At 38.6% G+C, this 20,974-nt stretch overlaps 3 protein-coding genes across 4 annotated transcripts in view; 1 reads left to right on the top strand and 2 right to left on the bottom strand.

Moving 5' to 3' along the window:
• Positions 1 to 20,974, top strand: part of LOC6547554 — a 60,708-nt gene that overhangs the window by 4,542 nt on the left and 35,192 nt on the right. The window contains exon 1 of one of the 2 annotated variants that reach the window (XM_001976139.3): positions 13,503 to 14,085. The exons of the other annotated variant lie outside the window; for it this stretch is intronic. The gene's annotated coding sequence lies outside the window, so the exon portion shown is untranslated. Of the gene's footprint in view, positions 1 to 13,502; positions 14,086 to 20,974 lie in introns of those variants that run through there. 2 annotated transcript variants of the gene reach the window in all.
• On the bottom strand, positions 588 to 2,249 carry LOC6547553 (probable G-protein coupled receptor Mth-like 7). The gene is given in 6 exon segments (XM_001976138.3): positions 588 to 786; positions 818 to 1,025; positions 1,093 to 1,344; positions 1,423 to 1,599; positions 1,662 to 1,812; positions 1,893 to 2,249. Coding segments are annotated over 6 exon segments (1,344 nt in total).
• On the bottom strand, positions 3,467 to 5,166 carry LOC26526998 (probable G-protein coupled receptor Mth-like 12). Its single transcript, XM_015157408.2, has 6 exons — positions 4,774 to 5,166; positions 4,548 to 4,698; positions 4,309 to 4,485; positions 3,976 to 4,227; positions 3,697 to 3,904; positions 3,467 to 3,665 (listed from the first exon to the last, which is right to left on the bottom strand). Exons 1-6 carry the CDS (start codon positions 5,128 to 5,130, stop codon positions 3,467 to 3,469), a joined length of 1,344 nt encoding a protein of 447 aa, XP_015012894.1. The 5' UTR covers positions 5,131 to 5,166.

Here is a 20,974-nt window from a genome sequence, read left to right as displayed (position 1 = left end):
GTGGGAGCACATGTAACCGGCGAGAAAAGCGTCCAGCTGTTCACCAGAGACATAAAATGTGAGAGTACCATACGATTTAATAAAAAACCCATTCGGGTACAAACAGCTTAAAGCCTTATCCAGGTCCCTTTAATTAGAAAGCCAGTGTTATGCAAACAAAAAAACTTTAGTTAAATAAAACTGTTTTGTAGGGCTATTTTTGTTATAACATTTAGCGCATATCTGCTAAGAGATAAAATACATATGTATTTTGTTTAAGCAATGCCTTCGGTTAACCACGTTATCAACGATTGTTAATATACCTCTTATGTCGTTTAATTTAAATTATATTACTTACAATAATTATAATTATATTTTATATATATAGATATATTCCAATTCTTTTGACAGTGTACATGGTGCAGATGTGAGTGTATACAGTTTACTGATAATATAAACTAATGCCAACCTATAATTACCATCTAATGTCGAGTTCCTAATATATCAAACATCATTTGTGTATCGGGCTGTCGGTTTAAGTTCTCTCCACGAATTCTGATTGTAATATACTCATATTATTAAAGAAAAAATTTGAATTTGAGGAGAACTTACTTATTAATGAGCAGGCGGTAGGTGCTGCGCTTCAAAAGAAGTAGCACACATATAACGATCCCAAAACCACAATGGAATAAACGGATTAGGAAAACGAAAATATTCCAAAAGTCGGTATTCAGTTCTACCATCGAAAAGAGGAACAGTATCCAAGATCCACCCATTATGGCGAAGATCCGCAGATATACTAGGTTCCTTGGATGAAAGATGCAGTAATTATATTAACGGATCATAAGCTTCAAGGTTATTGTTAACTTACTTTTGAAAATCGATAGTAAGGCAAGTTGGGGTCCCATTTGGTCGACTTGCTAACTTATTGATTTCTCTTTTTGTTTTTATAATGTGTTTGACAGTCAGAATGAACATAATAACATTAAAGGCACAAATAGTCGTAGAGGGCCCTAGATAATAAACCCAGGAGGACCACTTATAACCTGTGAATTGGAGTTGAAAGGAGTGATAGGTTAATACTTTGAAATGTCTTCTGCCATAGAGACGTACCCTCCAAAAAGCATCTGCTGAAGCCAATTAAGGGCAACCAGTTCCATTTCTGGAGATCCTCTTCCCAACGTTGATTCATCAGAAAGATGATTCCGACTGGGATGGCAGATATACTCCAGACCAAAATATTGTAATACAGGAACTGATGGCGATATTCTTGGCGATCGACCGCTGTGATTTTCTTCCATAAACAATAGCTGATTACTGACATCCAAGCAAAAGCGGAATTACTAAAGAAGTACGCGATATAACCTGCGGAACATAAATTCAGCCTCAATTTCCCTTAACTTTTGATGCTTCTCCTATATTAAAAAATATTAATGCACTAACCTGCCAGTGAGCAAAATTCATCCACGAATCTTAATTCATCTATAAGCCAGATCAGGTAGGTGAGAAATATGCAGAATATGCAACTAACCAGGCACATTCCAAAGACATTTCGTAGTTCTTTTACGAACAGATAAATGCCGATTATGAAGATATAGCATATAAGCGAAACTGCTGTGACTGAAGAAAACTCTGAGAGTTAAAGGTTATACGGAAAGTTTTCCTTATACACATGGCCTTACGCTCATAGGCTCCTGGTATCACTATTGATGTCCACTTGTGTAAGATAATCCATATGGTTTCTGGGAAGTCCGAGTAAATCTGATGGGGATAAAAGCAGTATTCTACTCTGCTCTTGAGACTCTGATCGGAGTGAATATATATGGTTCCGTTCTGAAATTGATCGGAATTATTCTGTTCTGTCTTATCTATATTCCTGCCTAGGAAAATGTAGGATAGATCTAGATCTGTACCTTGTACAACGTGTACTCATCTCTGCTCAGGCCGATCATTTCATCGATATCCCAAAACGGGCTTGTAAGCAGGGTTTGATTGATGAAATATAGGGCCTCTGTCGAATTGTCCTCGAGTGTTATGTTTAAATAAAGTTTTGTTCGGAAGAGCCGCTCCTTAAAACTACAACCGCCATTGGCCAACATATTCTTCCGAGGGCAACAAATCCGAATGAAGTGCCACAGATCGTCATCAACGTTAAAATTGTTATCACTGATTATCACTGATTTCTCTACAGATTCATTGGAGTCTGTATGAACCGCTCCGAATTTTAACAAGCTTAAAACAAGAAATATACCTAACAATTTAAGCTCCATTTGAGAGCTGGAAACGTTCTGCGTGGATAACCAAACTCCGAATAACTTTTATAATTCGCATAGCATTATTTCTAATTCAATCTGCCGAACAGAGAACTCGTTTTGATGACCGTGTTCCCTAAGGACATGATATTGGTACATATGGAAATTGGAATAATAATATGTTTGAAAGGTTGTACATATTCATAACTGGGAATGCGATAATATTCCAAAATAATTTAGAAGCGATTGGGATACGGACAAGCAAAAGTTGGAACATGAAAAATGAAGCCCAGAGAAACAGTTGTGAACTTGTTGTGATACTGTTGCACATATGACCAGTTAGTTTACTTTTTAATTAAGAATGCAATAATCCTTCTTATTAGAAAGCTAGTGTAAAAAAGTAAGTAAATCAATCACAAAGTCTTCTCTAAACGAACCAAAGCCCTTATTGTAGCAACTTAAACTGGTTATGGATTTTGGCGCCACATTTAATTTATTTAACAGTAGAAAATCAATTATAATTTAAATAAAAATAGGGTATAATTAAATTATTAATAGACAATGTTGAATTTTATTAGTTCCTTATTAATCAAATATGATTTGTGCATCGGGCTGTGGTCAAAAGTTCTCACGACGAATTCTGATTGTAATAAACTTATATTATTAATGAAAATACAAGATAGAATGCTATAGTCGAGTTCCCCGACTATCAGATACCCGTTACTCAGCTAGTGGAAGTGCGAACGAGAAATTTCATAATTTTCTGGAATATCGGTAAAACTTGCGAAAAAAAAAATAAAAAATTAAAAATAATAAAAATTTTTCAAAAGTTTGGGCATGACGGTAGAAATACCGGTAAACTTATTCTTGGTAACTTATAGAAATTTACAAAATATATAAAAAAAAGGAAAAATATCACATTTTTTAAAAGTGTGAGCGTGGCAGTTTTGTGCGGTTTGTGGGCGGCAGAGTGCGCGTGGCAACATTTGGAAACAAACAAAGACGCAGCTATGTATCTGAAAGCTGCATTCTTAATCTCAACATTTTAGCTTTTGTAGTTCCTGAGGTCGAGGCGTTCATACGGACATGACCAGTTCGATTCGCCTATTGATCCTGATCAATAATATAGATATTATATGGTCGGAAACGCTTCCTTCTGTCTGTTGTGTACTTTTCAACGAATCTTGTACACTCTTTTACTCTACGAGTAACGGGTATAAGAATTTGAGGAGATCTTACTTGTTAGTGAGCAGGCGATAGGTGCTGGCCTTAAAAATAAGCAGCACACATATAACGATCCCAAAACCACAATGGAACCAATGGATTAGTAAAACGAAAATATTCCAAAATTTGGTATTCAATTCTATCAACGAAATAAAGAACAGTGTCCAAGTTCCGCCCATAATGGCGAAGATACGCAGATAGACTAGGTTCCTTGAATGAAAGATGCAGTAATTATATTAACGGATCATAAGCTTCGAGGTTATTGTTAACATACTTTTGAAAATCGATAGTAAGGCAAGTTGGTGTCCCATTTGGTCGATTTGATAACTTATTGATTTGTCTTTTTGTTTTTTTTATGTCTTTGATAGTCAGAAGAAACATAAAAATATTAATCGCAGTAAGGATCGTAAAGGGTCCCCGATAAAAAGCCCATGAAGACCACTTATAAACTGTGAATTGGTGTTGAAAGGTGTGATAAGTCAATACTTATCTACTAATGACTTCTGCCATAGATACATACCCTCCACAAAGCATCTGCTGAAGCCAACTAAGGGCAACCAGTTCCATTTCTGAAGATCCTCTTCCCAACGCTGATTTATCAGAAAGATGATTCCGACTGGGATGGCAGATATACTCCAGACCAAGATATTGTAATACAGGAACTGATGGCGATATTCTTGGCGATCGACCGCTGTGATATTCTTCCATAAACAATAGCTGGTTATGGAGAGCCAAAAAAAAGCGGCAACGTCAAGGAAGTACCACATATAACCTACGAAACATAAGATCAGTATCATTTTCCCTTTATTTTCGTATTATGCTTTTCCAAAATTAGAATCTTTTAACCACTAACCTGCCAGTGAGCAAAAGTCACCCAACAATTTTAATGCATTTATAAGCCAGATTATGTAGGCTAGACATATGCAGAATATGAAACTCATTAGGCACATTCCAAAGACATTTCGTAGTTCTTTTACGAAAAGATAAATGCCTATTGTGAAGATATAGCATACTAGCGAAACTGATGTGACTAAAGAAAACTCTGAGAGTTAAAAGTTATACGGAAAGTTTTCTTTGTAGACATGGTCGTACGTTGTTTAGCTCCTGGTATCGCTATAAGTGACCACTCGTGTAAGATAATCCATATGGTTTCTGGGAAGTCCGAGTAAATCTGATGGGGATAAAAGCAGTATTCTTCTTTGCTCTTGAGCCTCTGATCGGAGTGAATATATATGGTTCCGTTCTGAAATTGATCGGAATTATGCCTATCTGTTCCGTCTTATAGGCAAGAAAATATAGGATAGATCTAGATCTGTACCTTGTACAAAGTGTACTCATCTCTGCTCAGGCCGATCATTTCATCGATATCCCAAAACGGGCTTGTAAGCAGGGTTTGATTGATGAAATATAGGGCCTCTGTCGAATTGTCCTCGAGTGTTATGTTTAAATAAAGTTTTGTTCGGAAGAGCCGCTCCTTAAAACTACAACCGCCATTGGCCAACATATTCTTCCGAGGGCAACAAATCCGAATGAAGTGCCACAGATCGTCATCAACGTTAAAATTGTTATAACTGATTATCACTGATTTCTCTTCAGTTTCATTAAAGTCTGTATAAACCGATTCGAATTTTAACAAGCTCAAAACGAGAAATATACCTAACAATTTAAACTCCATTCGAGAGCTGGAAACGTTCTGCGTGGATAACCAAACTATATTGAGGCTCTACGAATAATTTGTATAGCTTTATTTCTTTTTTTTTTTACTTTTTTACAGACAATGTGTTTGAAAAGCTTTACATACATATATTATTGGGAATGCGATAATATTTTAAAAGAATTTAGAAGCGATTGGGTAAGCACAATCAGAAGTTGGAACTCGGAGAATAAAGCCCATAAGCACATTTAGCAACTTTTTACTTTTGCCCTACTGTTTTATAAAATTTGTGGCAGCAATCCAAATATGCGTAACATTTTTTATAGATTATTCTTAACTTTCCCATTGGTTGTGAGTGGACAAAGCCAACGGCAAATTAAAGATATTTCGCAGGACACGATGACCATGGACACAGCTGTCAATGATGGCTAATAGTTAGCACTGGCCCTGGCCATAAGTTTTACGACTGCTAATGTGCGATCCCATGTCCTGGCCAAGTGTTGGGCCTAATGGCGGTCCTTCGACAGTTCGCCGTTCGCAGTTAGCGGAGCTTCACTGCCGCCACTTAAGGGCGATTTGTTGTTGGTTCCAGGCCTTGTTGTTTCCACATTGCCACCCTTTTCTACGGCTTCTACACTTTAAAAAAGGCCTTTCACTCCTCTTCATCTTCCTAAAGAAAATGTGAATACACGGCTTATTTCCACAAGTAAGGGTTATTCGATGTAATAAACGTGTTACATTTTTTTATGCAGAACAATTATGCACAGTAATGCCTGAAAAGTGTAAATGTCGATTGAAAACTATTGTTCTTAAATATGCAATCATATCTTTAAAAAAAAAACGTCGTATTTGAAATATTCATGGGATCTCGTTTTCGAGTGCATTAGGCGCTCTTTATCGCCGCTACAACGACTTTCTGTGTGCAGCAAGAAAACAATGGAAAAATTTCAAGCGGATATGGATACATTTCCGGCGCGTGCTAAGTACGCACCAGCGAAAAGACAATGAGGAATTGTTTGTCATTAATTTAATTCCACTAAGGAAGACGTGCGCAGTACACATGCATTAAAAAGGCGTCTCGGTTTTAAATTTCATTCGCTCCACCCATCGACATGGGAGTGTTTTGTCAGTCGAGCTCGTCCTCCAGTGGAAAGGCAAAAAACAAATAATTTCAGGAGCTGAAAAACGTTGCAGGATGTGGAGGGGTGTCCTTACAACTAAGTAATACAAATGATGCCAGTTGCTGTTGTTGTTTTCATCCAATGCATGATGTATTAACGCTGATTATATTGGGATCTACTGCATAAATTCCACTATAAGCTTAATGCTTAAATCGAATTATATTCGTTAAAAGCAGCACGTTTAATATGTTGATATAGCAGTTCAAAATTATGAGTTTTCGCCAAATTTCCGTTGGGAATATTTCGCAATTATACTTCGAGTCAGCACAGATGCCTGATAATTTCTAATCTCGACTCAATAATCATTTTTTTTGTGCCTGCCTTATCGTAAAGCATTTTTAAAACTTGCTCATTCATTTGAAATGACGCTGCAACAATTGGGTTTTTATGATAGGAATGGCAATACCTAAAGAAATAAATGTTTTGTCATTCAAAGAAGATGTTAAAAACCATGACAGTGACTCTCCTACATATACGTACATTAAATCGCATTAAATATCGCGAGCAGAAAGGAAAAGCCACAGGTGAACAGGGACTTGGAGCAAACTGACGCTATCATCTCATGTGTTCCTGGTCGCCTTTTGATTGGCCATTGCACAACAATGTGGCTAATCTGTCCCCTCCTCACCTGCTCCTCACCTGCTTTTCACCTGTGTGCGAATTGCGTCAGAGCCAAGATTAATGGGTTTTCATGTAAGGCTTCCATTGGCTTTTCATTTGTTTACTTTTGTCATTGAATCGGTTTGATTTCAGTTTTTGCCTCACTGGGTCCGCTTTTTTCGGTTCTAAAATGATATGTGCTACTTATTTTGGGATGTCATTTCGATACTGTCAACTCATGAGGAGCTAACATGTGCGGGTCCTTTTATAGCAGATGTCATTTCTTTTTATGATGGCTTTTGAAATATTTAGCTGAATAATAATAATACAAAACAGCCATACAAATTGTTTCAAGCCACTGAACATGTGGTGGAAATGCAAAAACTTTAAAACATTCTGGAAACAAACTGCAGAATAAATAAATTAAAGAAGGTTTGTGAAGGCACAATTCGTAAAAGTAAATTAAAAATCGATTCGTTTGATAAATAATGTAAGCAAGTTCTGAGTTTTGAGTTCAGTAAAGTGGGCATTACTTTTCCTTGATTGGATTTTAAATTCGAGTCGGTTGCGATTTCCGGCCCACTGAAAGGAGCAGTTCAGTCAGCCGTAAATATTTCGGTCGGCTTTCCTACTATTTGACCTTGTTGTTTATACATATATAACCATGTATGTATATATGGGTATTTTTGGAGTGTGTGATTGTGTTTTGTTGCGGATTTCAGTTGTCGCTTTGATTAGGCCTTCTGCAGAAACGTGGCCCAATCCTTTTCACTCTACTTGATTTCAGCTGACGTTCAATTCGCCGCATATCCTTGCTAGTTCATTAGCAAAAGCCTGCCTGAGCTGCTACCCCTCCAACCCACTTTATGCATAGCGAGAATTGTGTTTTGCTGGCAATGTCATTTGGCTGTGTTGGCCATTCTTATGGTGGCTCTTATGTCATGACCAACAACAATTAACGTTTATGTCGCCGGGGGACTTCTTTTCCACCCCTTTTTTCCCAGGGTTGTTGGGTCGCACCTTTAAAAGCAATATAAGAAACAAAAAGAAAAAACACCATACTCAAGCTACTCGATTTACAGATACCTGTTACTCAACTAAAAGAAGTACGAAGTACGAGGGAAATGGAGACTTTTCCGAGATTGCACACTGGGTCCACCTAGCGGTGGCTGCATTCAGTGCTCTTAACTTTAAAATAAATGTGATGATAACTCAAATCTCATAACTTCTTTCAGAGAAAAACTTTAAGGAAGTGTCTTTTAATACGATTTTATGCTTATTTGTTGCTGGCATATTAGAGGGATACTTTTTTTCTATGATCACGGACAGACAGAAGTTCAGGTTTCGATCAGCTCGGCTTATCCTGATCCAGAATATACGTATGTTTCCCATCGAGCTTTAAGCTGTTACGTACTTTCCAACCAACCTAATATACCCTTTAACCTACGAGAATCGTTTATAATGAGGAAAAAAGACGGCGCCAGCGAAGCCTTAGCAAAGTTTATATTCAACTTTTTTAGCAGCGAATGGAGCAAAACTTTTAAAGGCAAACTTAAATGAGCAAGGACACAATAATCCCTTGGCACTCGCAGCTTCAAATGAGCCATCAAAGGAAAGTTGAGGCCAAGTCGGGACTTTCGGCCTTGATTGCCCGTTTGGCCCCCAAAAGTCTAGCTTCAATGCCACGCGCCTCCCACCAATGATAAATAATTCCCTTTTTGTGAAAAATAATTTGGGGCATGAGTGTAACCACATCATTATAAAAAGCTTTAATTTTCTTTATTTAAAGAAAAAACGCACACTTTTTATAAATAAATTAAGTTATATATATTAATAGGTATGTAACTTAAAGGCATCAAATTACAGAAGTGCAGTCAACTGACTGCCGAGGTGTGAACATTTGAAAGCGTTGCAAATCTATGAATGATCGCCTAGCATTAGCGGGCAATTACTGTTGGCCCAATTAAGTGCAATTAATCGGTGAAAATAATTGCAAACAATTAAAATCGCCGGCCGCCGACACTTGACCGGATTATTGAGGCAAAAAGCGCTAAAATGCGAAGCCGAGCGGATAACTTTAAACGGCCTCTTGGCCGCCCAAGCGCCAACCAGAGCTCCATCCATTTGGAGCTCAGACGATGGAGGTCTGTCCTTGCATACAAAGCAACTCATTATGGAGCACAACAAATTGTGGCAAACATTTCAGAACGTAATTTCTCCAGATTCCAATCGTTCTTTTCCGCACTCCTGGAGGAAAACTCTGGGGGAGTTGGCTGCCTGGCTGGCTGGGTGGCTGGATGTTATTTGTCTTGAGCTTTGCGGCGACATTTTATCAAGCTTAGGTGCGCGGGTCCAGCCGGAAAAGCAGGGGAGCAGCTTTTCCAGCCATTTGAGTTGTTTAAACTGAACTTGCGGTTAAATTAACGCGATTTATATGAATTTATCGTCGCCCACACCCAGATTTTCAGGAGATTTTCCCGCCGGCTCTTCCGTGTCTTAGTTAACTTGTTTCCCTTTGTTTGTCTCTGCTCGTGGCCAAAAAAGAGAAATGAATTTTTCCACGGCAATCTTTTTAGGATTTGCATGCACCCAGCGTGATTTCTGGCTTTATTGGCGTGGCAGTCGAGGACCGAAAACCCCCTTCCATGTTTCCTCCACGTCCTCGTCCTTTATATTTTTATTTTTTCCTCCCGCATTTTGAAGGCGAATCGATTTATTGTTTTTTTCGCTTTATTTTTTTGCCTGATTTTACGTTGCGCGCGTGACGAGCGCACACTTTGTTACGTGCTATTACATGTTATTGATCTCCGCCCACTCCGCCCACTCCGCCCACTTTATTTGCTTTGCTTTTACACCCTTTGACACTCACATAGTTGCAGCTCATGTGCAAGCCAAAATAACTGCGGTGCTGTGCTATTTTTTGGCTAAATTAAATAAGCCCACATAATATATAATGTGCATGAAAACTGAGTGAACCTAAAATGCGTTGATCTACGCAAAACTATACCCTTGCCATAAACTATCATATTGTTATCATATGCATTTCTTTTAAATAAACAAATCACATACCTTTATTATCAATATTTGAGTTACAACTCATGGCTTGCATAGTTGATATAGAATCACAAATTTTTTACCCCTACTGTGCAGGTTCTGAGCTGGTGTTAATATTTATCACCATATTAATAATGTTTGGCGAGCAGAGTAGCAATTACAAATGATATTAGCAAATATATAGCCCATTATGATGTGGCCTCTAACAATTATTATCAAAATATGAAATATTTAAAAGAACATAAAAAAAATTCCCATGAATGCAATAAGCCAATAATTCATGTCGCTATTTTTTTGAAAAGTACTTGTTGAAATAGCTTCATTTTCATAAATATGCGAGTCGTCTTGGAATTGCATACAGTTAAGTTCATGGCTTAAATCATGACATATTTTAAATATGCACAAATTTAAAAATTTACCTTACGAACTTGCTGTAGTGACTTGAAGACTATGAAGCCCTCAATTCTGCAGGCAATATATAACTAAACAACCGCTGCAGACGTGTGAACTCGATAATTAGAGACTCACATGCACTTCTGCCCGACAATTGCCCATGAAAGGCAATAATTTGCCCATTTGTTGGCCATTATCCATGTGCAATTACGTTGCTCGAATAATAAATCATTGCCAGATTCCGGTTCAGTTTTACACATCGAAACCATTTTTTTCACCTAAATATGTGACTAGTGGGCCTGCCTTCGTTGCTCGCCAGCTTTAAGTTTTCAGTCCGTACAGCAGGGCGTATGCGCAATAATTGGATTCGGCGGGCAGATGAATGATTCATTGGGCGGTCAAGATGCTATTTAAACGACACAACCCTTTGCCCCACAGCCTGTTTGCTTAGCTCTCCAAGAGCTGGCAGCTGGAATCGCTCGGAAGATAAACACTGAGGCCGGAGCTCCGAGTTCTAAGCGCCGCAGCATCTTTCAATGGCAACGGCTGCAATCAGCAGGCAGTGTGTCGTCCTCTTTGTCGGGGATAAACAGAGTCCTTGCCGAGGAGGACAGCATCGGATGGGGATCTCTGGTATCTGTCCAAGCCAAAAGCACATCGAGCAAATCGGCGTAGTGGTTACTGAAACGCTTCGAAATGGAATGTGCCAATGCAAAAGCACTTATTGCTCCACTCTTCCTCACAAGAAATTCAATTAATTTGAACTGGAAATTACAGAGCTCAGTTGAGTCCAAAAATATTACATAAGATATATTCAGCAACATTATAATTAGGACAAGTAATTATGCCCTTATTATAACATTAATTAACTGCCTGGCGGCGAGCTATTCTCTCAGTGTACGCCTTGAGCCGTAATCAGACATGAAAAAGTGAAACAACAGAGCGGCTGGGATTGCCGAGGAAATGAAGTGCGGAGTGTTGGGGATGGGGTATCCATCAGATGTGTCCATCATTCGGTGAATGCCGGGGATTAGTTGTGTTGATGGGATGGCCGATGTCCCACGTCCAGTGTCCCATGTACGATGACCAGCAGGAGCAGGTCGTTTCTTTTGTCGTCCAGTGTCCTTTGATTGCTTAGTCTGCTTACAACCTGCTCAGGTGACTCCGATGAAAGGAGCCTGGGATGACTTAGAGTCCCAAGTTTATGGAAAATTTGAAACGGGATTTGCAGGGGTCGTGGGTCGATTAACAAAAATAGCTGGCTCGGGCATATTCCCAAAATAACCAGATTTCCTGTGAGGACACAAAGTTTGGCAATCAAAAGGTTAGCGTCGGCAGAAATTTAAAGTCCCGACATTAGCTTTAAATACTTGTGTTCACTTTATCGTGTTGTATCGATACCATATTATACCATTTTCTTGTTTTGATTGAGATTTCCTTTTGAAAATAGAACTTATTTTCGCTTATTTGCCATTTTCATTCCGAGTTCACTTGAACTTTAGTGTTTCTGACAGAGGTTGAGAAATGGCGGATGTTTCGCCATATGATCCCACTGCTCCGCGTGAGCTTTGGATGCACTGCCTCCCCCCTTTTTGGATAATGACCCTTCCCTACTTCCCCACCGCTTGTCACTTATCACGCCACGCGAATTTCTGGTGCTCATTATGGACTCGGCGACACTTTTGCCTGCGAATAATGAAGGGGCTACATCATTATCGCATCTGCAGTCATCATCATCGAAAACAAGAGGACCAGTTGGTCCACCCACATTTTTACCCCAGTCCCCCAAAATCCTGCGGCAAGTGTTGATGTTGCTGTTGTTATTCCGCTTGACTTCGAATTTCTGCGGGGAGTGGAAATGCGGAAAATATGGGGGCGCTTGACTGAAATGGGGCTCTGTAATCAACGGGCGGCTGCGAATGAAAGTTGACTGGAGCAAACAGAGGGACAGTGGGTTCCTCCTCGTCATCATCCCTGTCCTCGTCCTCCTGCCATTTCCATTTCCACTTGCCCATCCGCTTTTCACAGTCCCATTGGACATTTCTTCAATTTTATTGCTGCAATTTGCTGGTAGGAGCACTCTGAATAAAGACTTTGTTTCGATTCCCAGGATGTGATTCTTACCGCACTGAAAGAAGTTAGCAGAAATATCAGCTTAAGGTTTTCCATATCAATTTGGGTCCTTAATTCTATTCCTAAATATATATGAATATATATTTTTATATTATAATCTGGTTTCTGATTTCTGAAAAGTCTAAAACCAAAATCAAAGACTTAGAAAACGAAATGACTGGAACCATTTTTCAACATTGTACGGGGCAATTTTCAGTGGAAATAAATAACATATATGTAAATATATATTTTAAATAAGTGTAAGGTACTTAAGTTTTCAGAATTTTCTTTCTGTGTGCCATTTACCATTTAGTTATCTTTCACTTGGCAAACGCAACATGAAAAGGGTCCAATTTATGCCTCGACTCGAGCTTGCCTTTTTTGACTCTGTTTCAGCTTCGGGTTCCTTGTTTTGAGTAATTAAATTCCTAGGCTTCATAATACCCTGAATAATCACCGACAAAATAAAGGAGTCAAAGGACTTTTCTAGGCATAACCAAATTCACAGTCGACTGCACTTAATGACCACTTAATGAGTTTCACGGAAAGATCTGTGGACTTGAACACCAAAATCCAACCGAGTCCTTTAAAAGTGCCTTGCATTTTTGATTGCCGTAATTCGAGTTCCTGCCATGACTTGTTACACAAAATAACTTTTGCGTTTCGTTTTTATTAGATTGATGACGAATGACATTGTCGCAAATCACATTTCTTTTTGGTATATAAGAAATCAATTCCTTTATGTAAACATGTCACATAGAAACGGTTTTTGATGAACCGATATAATAATTAAATTCTTAAAAATTAAGGAAGGCAACTTTTGAAAGGCACTGTTATAAACAAAAGATCACTTCTAAAAGAAGAAAGAAATAACATGAAACATTGTTGTGAAAATAATGTTTTTGCGCAATAAATCAAGTAAGAATAGAAATTTGAGATAAAAATAGATTTTCTAGAATTTGTTGTTTTCCAATTTCAAACAGCTGTTTGGGGGCGTCAGTGTGACCGCATGCCGCGCTCACCGAAAATCCCGCAGAGCAGCGATCATTGCGCCGACGCTCTCGCTCTCACCAGCACTCATTTCCAATTTGGAGAGCGGGCGAAGCAGTCGGGAAAGCAGCAAAGCGCGTGTAAACAGCAGGGAAGTCGAAATCGCATTTGTGCCTTGTTTTTCTTGGCCAAGTCGAAGAAGTCGCCAGAATTGGCCACAAATCCGCAGTGCAGCAGAAAACTGCAGAATGCAGAATAAAGCTGGGGCATAAGCACCGATAGGTGTGTACGTGTGAGTGTCTCTCGCGAACGACCGTCCGTGTGTGTGTGTGTGTTTGGTGTTCGACAAAAAAAATATTGCTCAATGGCCCCAAAAAATGGAATGGGCAAAGTAAATCATCAAACAGCCAAGAAAGTGAGCAGATGAAAAACAACTGCTGTCAAATGAAGAAACCATTTCCCTAACGTGAAAAGTGCGGTGAAAGTGCAGCGAAAGCCAGTGGAAAGCAAATGCAAATAAATGCTGTTTTTGCGCTCAGATTCCGTTTTTATTTTTGTGAAAGTCTTGTGCTCTTTCTCCCACATCTTCCCCTCTTCTCCGTTCCACGCTCTTCGTATCAATAAACCATCGAAAAGGCAAAGAGAGGTGAGTTTTCCCCGAGCTGGAGTACCAAAGTCGTGTAATGCCGTCACTGTTAACTTTATTATTCTATTATGTGCTGTATTTTTGTTGTGGAAAAACGAGGCAGACTTAAAAAATCTCAGGGCGTTGCGAAATTTTTTCTTCTTTTTTTTATTTTGCTTCGTTTTCGTTGCTTCTTATTTGCTTTTATTTTCTCAATGGCCGCCGAGTATTTCATTAGCAGCTGTGTTAGTGAGAGCGAGAGAGGAGCGCTCTCGCGCGAGGGGAGAGCCCATCAGCTGTGTTGTTTTATTTATCACGTTACTTCCAAAAAACAACAAGGAATAAAAATCGCTGGAAATACGTATTTTAAGGCCTTGCAAGCCGCTAATTGATTCCCGCCGCTGTTCAAGTTTGTTAGCATTAGCAGGCTGAAAAGGTTTCTCATCCACTCGAGCGTATTCGCGAAAAACTCATAAACAATTCACTGTTTTCAAACAAATCAACTGCTGCTCTCTAACGCCCGCGCCCCCTCCCTCTTGACCAATCCATCCATTTGCGGCATTGCCAACTGTAAAAAATCTGGTTCACATTAAAGATTGAACATTTTTCAGATTAAACAAAAAAAAAATCGGTGTTTACCAAAACTTAAAATCTGTAAAATTGAATATAAAATAAATAAAACAAATTTTTTATTTGCATATATGTGCAATGTACATAGCTCAGCTTTCAAGACTTGTAAATATGTTGTAAAAAGGCATTATAATATGCATAAAGTAAAAATTGTAGCACCTTGGATATTGTATTTCATTAACATGCATTAACTTCATTAATTAAGGATTGTATGCAAGGAAATTTACGCAGTGAATATCTGAAAATTGATTTAAAATCGCACTGACGATTTTCACTGTCTCGGCTTGTTGACATTGAATGGTTTGTGTGTCAAACACACACGGGCTGTAATGTTTGCTGATTTATGCACTCTATCAGGGCTGACAAAGTGCAATAAATTCACTTGAACTCGCCCGAGAAAAGCCATCACCCCACTTGATCTGTGTGCGTTTTCTATATTTAATTCGTTAATCAATTGGTGCCCACGGGCAATAATTAAGTAGGAATATAAATGTTTCTGATGTTGGTTGTGGGCAGCTACGAACAGTCATGTGTGTAATTCGTTTGAATCCATCGACTTAATGGTTTCTCGTAGAATCTCCATGTGGGAGATTTCAAATAATTTGCACAATTGTTATTTCAATTTGTGTGAGATTTGGCTACGGAGAATTATTCCCAATTACCAGAACACCACTTCGTCGAAACTCACATTTGCGCTTTAAAGAGGATTTCTGACTAAAACTGGTTTTCGAACCATATACATATACGTTCTCGATCATAATTCAGGCGAGTCTGTCCGACTGTCCAATTGTCCATTTGAGCACCTTGATCGATATCGGAGACTGGGTAATCATAGTCATTGAACTTGTAATTGTACGACGGCCTAAACTTATTTTTAGTAACTTGGGCGCTTTTGAGTTCCAACGTGGTCTTATATCTAATCATTTTCCGGTTTTCTTTTACTTTAAATAGTTACATTTTATTTTAAAAATAGAAACCAATAGTTAAAGCTATTTAATTATTTACTGTAAGCACACTGTTATTAAAGACAGCGTTACTCACTAGAGCTTAGGTAATACATAAATTGGCTCTTCATTTGAATAACAACTATTTTTTAGAAAACCAAAATGCATTCTTATAGAAATAGTTATCCGTAACTTTCTTTCTTATTATATATGCATATAGAAAATAGGTATAAAACTATTAACGATATGCAAAAGCTTCCAATTAAAAGAACATAGAGCTATAAACAAAGTGTGTGCCCAACGATCAAAACTCGTGCCAATTCAATGTTTATGTATGCAAAACGATGTCTAAGCTGTTCGGAATGAAATAAACCTTTTCATTGATTGATTGGCCAGTCGAATTTGGCAATCACACCTCCACGCAATCCGAATGGAAAACTAGGCACAGCCGAGACCAAACAACGCAAACTGGCAATTAACAATATTATCGCCGCCAGACAGAATTTACATTTGGGCCCCAAAAGGCATTGTAAATTTGCTTATCTAATCGACTCAGCCCGGGGCAACCAGTACCTCACCTAGCCCAGCCCAAGTCTTAAATTTCCCAAAGATTAGACAAAACATAACTCTGTACAAACATTGGCAAGTGAGGCATCCAGAACAAATAGTACCTTTAGAATGCGGTCTCAACAAATTGCATAAACAGGAGTATTGTGTTTTATTTTGTCTCAGTTAAAAAGCGACTGAAAGTCACGACCTGCCATAATATTGGCTAAAACCCACTTGATACCCCGTTTCGTTCGATTTTTCCACTGAGACGTGCCTCTGGCGAAGGGCCATTAATCAGCTAACAAAATTGTTTATCTCAACCAGAACAACAGCAGTCGGCATATGTGGCGATACTGAGCTTTACTGAGTTGTAAGACACGATATATTCAAACAAAATATATTATCACGTCCGATTGTGTTCAGCTAAGAAAGCCAATTTCAAAATCTGCTAATAAATTAACCAGCGCATTCATTCATTGCTTTAAAACGGTTGTCTCTATGTGGTTGTGGGATAATTCAATACTTCACTTGATAGACAAGTGAGAGTTTTAATAATGTCGATAATTGTCCATCAAATGGTGTTTTAAGCCAAAACGGACTGCAAATTCCGTGGCCTAAATCACAATTATAAGCACCACACAAACTGATGTTTCCATTCGCATTTTAATTATTCAAAATTAAGCTGAATGTGGAACAACTCAGATAATCAGATAATTATGAAAATATTCAAACCAAATTGGTTTCATAAATGGCGGGGCTATCTTTAAATACTTGTTTAATTTAATGACCGATGTTTATAAGAATATTTTCAATGATAAACATCTGCGTTTGTCAATTTATAAACAAAATCCAAAAGTGTCTCTTGTGAAAAAAATGTTTAGATTGCTTTTAAAAGGTAAGGGCATTTTATGGCATTTTTAGTGCCCTATATTGACATGAAATCGGTCTAGCCTTGTCGCAGTCTTATAAATAGATTATATTGGAGTGGAAAGAGGAATAGATAATTAAGGCAAACAAATTCCATTTTCTATTTCTGCGAGAATACATATATAGCAATTTTAAACTATTTGATGGTAAACGCCCTCAATAATAGTCAGTTCTATGATCAAACCTACAACTTCTATTTATAAATAGATCTTAGATCGTAGATCTATTTTTCTGTATTTTTCCTTTCTTCGGAGTCGGAATTTCGATATGACGCGTCAATGGCTTATTAGCATTTTTTATTTGGTTACCAAAATAAAAACAGTTTTTATATTTTCTGGTATTTGTTGCTTTTATCGTTATCTCAGCTGAGCGTCCTCTGTCTAAGGTCAGTTTAAAGCTATTAAATCGAATTCGATGTGCTTCCGAATGAAGAGATTCCTACGGAAATTTTAATGGAAAATTCCAAAAGTCACCTTATGTTATAACACCTTTTTAATTGGGTCTTACCAACTGGCTATTTTAACTTTAACGCAAACGCAATCAATTAAAACCATTTAGAGTCTGTTTAGAGTCTAGCCTTAAGAACATGCATTATGTATAAACAATTGGTCGAGCAAATTTGCTGACGCACAGGGGAGTTTAAGCTTAAGTGTAAAAACCTTCTTGACACATCATAAAGCTTCTAGACGGGTTGGGAAAACTCAGTCAGTGTGACAAGTTGGTAATAAAAGCGGCCAAGTCAACAGGTAGAACGGAGGGGCAAAAGCAAAATGTGGAGAAACAGAAGCTGAAAAGAAAAAGAAATCCCACCGAGAGGCCGACGGTTGGTCAAAAAGCCACTCACTCACTTGGCCATATAGTACACATCGGTATAATATTTTTGCGAACCCAAAAGATAAGAGCTCCGGTCTAGTTCAGTTCAGTTGAGTTGAGTTGAGTTAAGTTGAGTGGAGCGTTCGACTCTTGAGTTCTTTGTGGAGAGCTCTTTAACTTTGGTGGCTCTGGTCGTGCCTTCAATTTTGCTGAAACAGCAGCCACAGAATTTGTAACCTCAGATCGTTGTTGTCTATTTCGCTGCTTATTTTTCGGCTTATTGGCCAGAAATACGGCTGTGTGGTGTTGTTGCCGAAATGCGTGAGCCAGTGAAAAACAGGTTTGTTATTTAGCAAAGTCGAGAGAATAACAAAAAACAGAAAACAGAAAAAAGAAAACACATACGTCAATAAATAAGCCGCCACTTTTGAGCTGGCAATTGGTTTTGCAGTTTCAACGTTTGCTCAGTCGGCGAGCAAAGCTCTATTTTTATATATTTTCTTCATCCACAAAAAGTGGGAATAAACTGTCTTAGAAGTTGACGTAAATTATAGTTTTTTTTATTAAGAATTTCTGGCTCTGAATGACTTTTGAACACCCTGGAATTTTTAACAAAGACGCTTTCTTAGAAGTTTTTGGACCAACTATCTTCAATCACAAACCTTTCCTTTTAAATGGAAATGAAATGTAGAACTTTTGCGCAAGCTGATCGCTGCAAAGCCATACATATTTCATTCTCTTTTTAAAAGACATATGTCTAACAAGTTATTAAACAATTAAATCATTTATAGACCAACTTATGCGGTAACTTCTTGATTACAGAGTGAATAATCGCACTGAAAGGCTGAATCACATTTAAAGTTTACTCAAACGTACATGTGGTTTGCGTACAGCTGCTTGTCAAATGGATTGTTTCTTTTTCCGCCTTATATAAGTGTGTTTTTCCTGCACACCCACACATTCTGAAGTACAACAATTTAATCTATGCAAATTTATATTATATCAGCTAGCTTATTAATGAGTTTTCTATTTACCGTAGCTTTTTTCTTGGTTTCTGCTTCGACGTTTTATTTATTGTTGTGCATTTTACGTTTATTGAATTTGAATTTCTAATTATTTTCATTATTGCAAATACTCATAAAAGCCTGTATTCCTTTCCTCTCTCTCTCTCGCACCCACTGTGCGCCAATTGTATAATTGCACCGCCTGTTGTTTGAGGCCCCCCTTTGACCCCGCGATCGTTAACCCTTGTGGGTGTTTTAATTTATTGCACTTCTGCTGGCTTTTCAATTCGAGACGCCGATTCCGTATTAAATTTACCCCAACACCACATGGCGGTGTGCGGTATTGGGGTCCAGAAAAGCCGCACTGATAATGGGAACGTGTGAGTTTGGCCATTGGTGGGGGAAAACAACGATTATTGTCTCGTAATCAAAAATGTTGTAATATTTTCGAGCTCTCGATTATCACCCGAAGGTCGCTGGACGGAAGTGGGTTGCCTGAAAGGCGGTTGTAAATCAACCAGAATCAAATGTCAGCTCTTTTTCGCACCGTGCATATACTTGTATGTATGTACATGTAAAATCGAGATTGTGTGTAACTCGTTCTGGTATCTCCTTAATGGCCTATTGCACAATCGTGTTTATTAACCAGCAAGTTCTTATTTGTTTCCTCATCTGCTTCCATCTACCTACTACGCAGGCACAATTCTGAAGCGTGTGATGTTGTATGCGCTGACCTGTGCTAACCTGTTCCCCACCTGCCTTCTCCCATATCTCACTTCATTTTATTCAGGTATTTAGCCTGCATTGCCACCTTGCTTCCTTATTGACCATCGAACTTAACCTGAAGCATGAATTCAAAGTCAAAGGTTAACGATCTCAGCTGAGTTCAAAATATTTGCTCTTTTAAACGGAACTGCATGCGCTGAAAAACAAAGGATCATAATTCTTATCGTGATAATTTGGCTCTTATCGTTTAGCCGGTGCTCAAAACAAGGCATGGTGTAAATATTCATAATATCATATCGGTTAGATACCGGTTCAGTATGCGATATAGCAGATGATTTGCGAGTTATAAACAAAGGCATATTCTATTTGACATTTTAAGCTCCTATAAAAAAATATTGCTTATATAAAATTCTTATCAATTTTGAAAGCGTTCATTTGGGAAATATCTTGTTCTACTCTGAGTATTATATTATTCTTTTGCAACATTCCACATATTTATTTCCGTCGCTATTTGTAGGTTTCCCATTTGGGCAGTCATATCGAGATTGCACCGCTCGATTGACCTTGTCGTTAGTGGCAAGTGGCAAGTTGCAAGTGGCTCTCGGCCCGTTCGCCGCCCAACCAAAATGACTCCGCCGCGGGCAGAAGTTGGACAGAAGTCTGTGCCAATTGCCTTTCATTTATCATCATATTTCTTGCGTTTACCGCACACATTTCACCATTCGAACGGACGTGTCGTGTTGGCCTGGCCAAAAGAGTAGAGTCTGTTTCAGTTAGTGTTACTGTTGCTGGCATTGGATTGTGACCCACTTTCGAAGCCTGGCCATTCCTCATTTCCCATTTCTCATTTTACATTTCACATTTCGTTGCTCGGCGCAAATTCAAACAAATGCATTTTTGCGGCACTTGGCCAAGTTTTTGTGTTTGTGGCCGAAAGTGAATGTGCCAGTGTGTGGGTATGGGTATGGGTATGGCTATGGGCATGGATATATGTATCTGGTGCCTTGTATCTTCTGGTGGCGAAAAGAAAGCTGTTTCCTTGGCTTACTTGGCTTTCACTCGCATCACGTTTTTCCTGCCTAACCAAGCACACCGACTCGCCGGCCCCGCCCCCTTTTTAAGGCCCCCCTTTTATAAATATATATAAATTTTTTGTTTTTTTTTTTTTGATCTCCCATCCACGCTACTCGATCTCCTGCTTCTTTTGCAGCTTTATTGCTTGGTCTGCCGTTGCACAGATGCTGTAAACATTTTCATAAGCACGCACTTCGCTCCCCGCCTTTTAAAACCGATGTGCAGGTCCATAAACATTCTCGG

The sequence above is a fragment of the Drosophila erecta genome, unplaced genomic scaffold, assembly GCF_003286155.1.
Source record: "Drosophila erecta strain 14021-0224.00,06,07 unplaced genomic scaffold, DereRS2 tig00000092-arrow-pilon, whole genome shotgun sequence".
NCBI classification, from domain to species: Eukaryota; Metazoa; Arthropoda; class Insecta; order Diptera; family Drosophilidae; genus Drosophila; species Drosophila erecta.
Note: the sequence above shows the minus strand (reverse complement) of the source record. Positions and strands in the feature narration are given on the sequence as shown.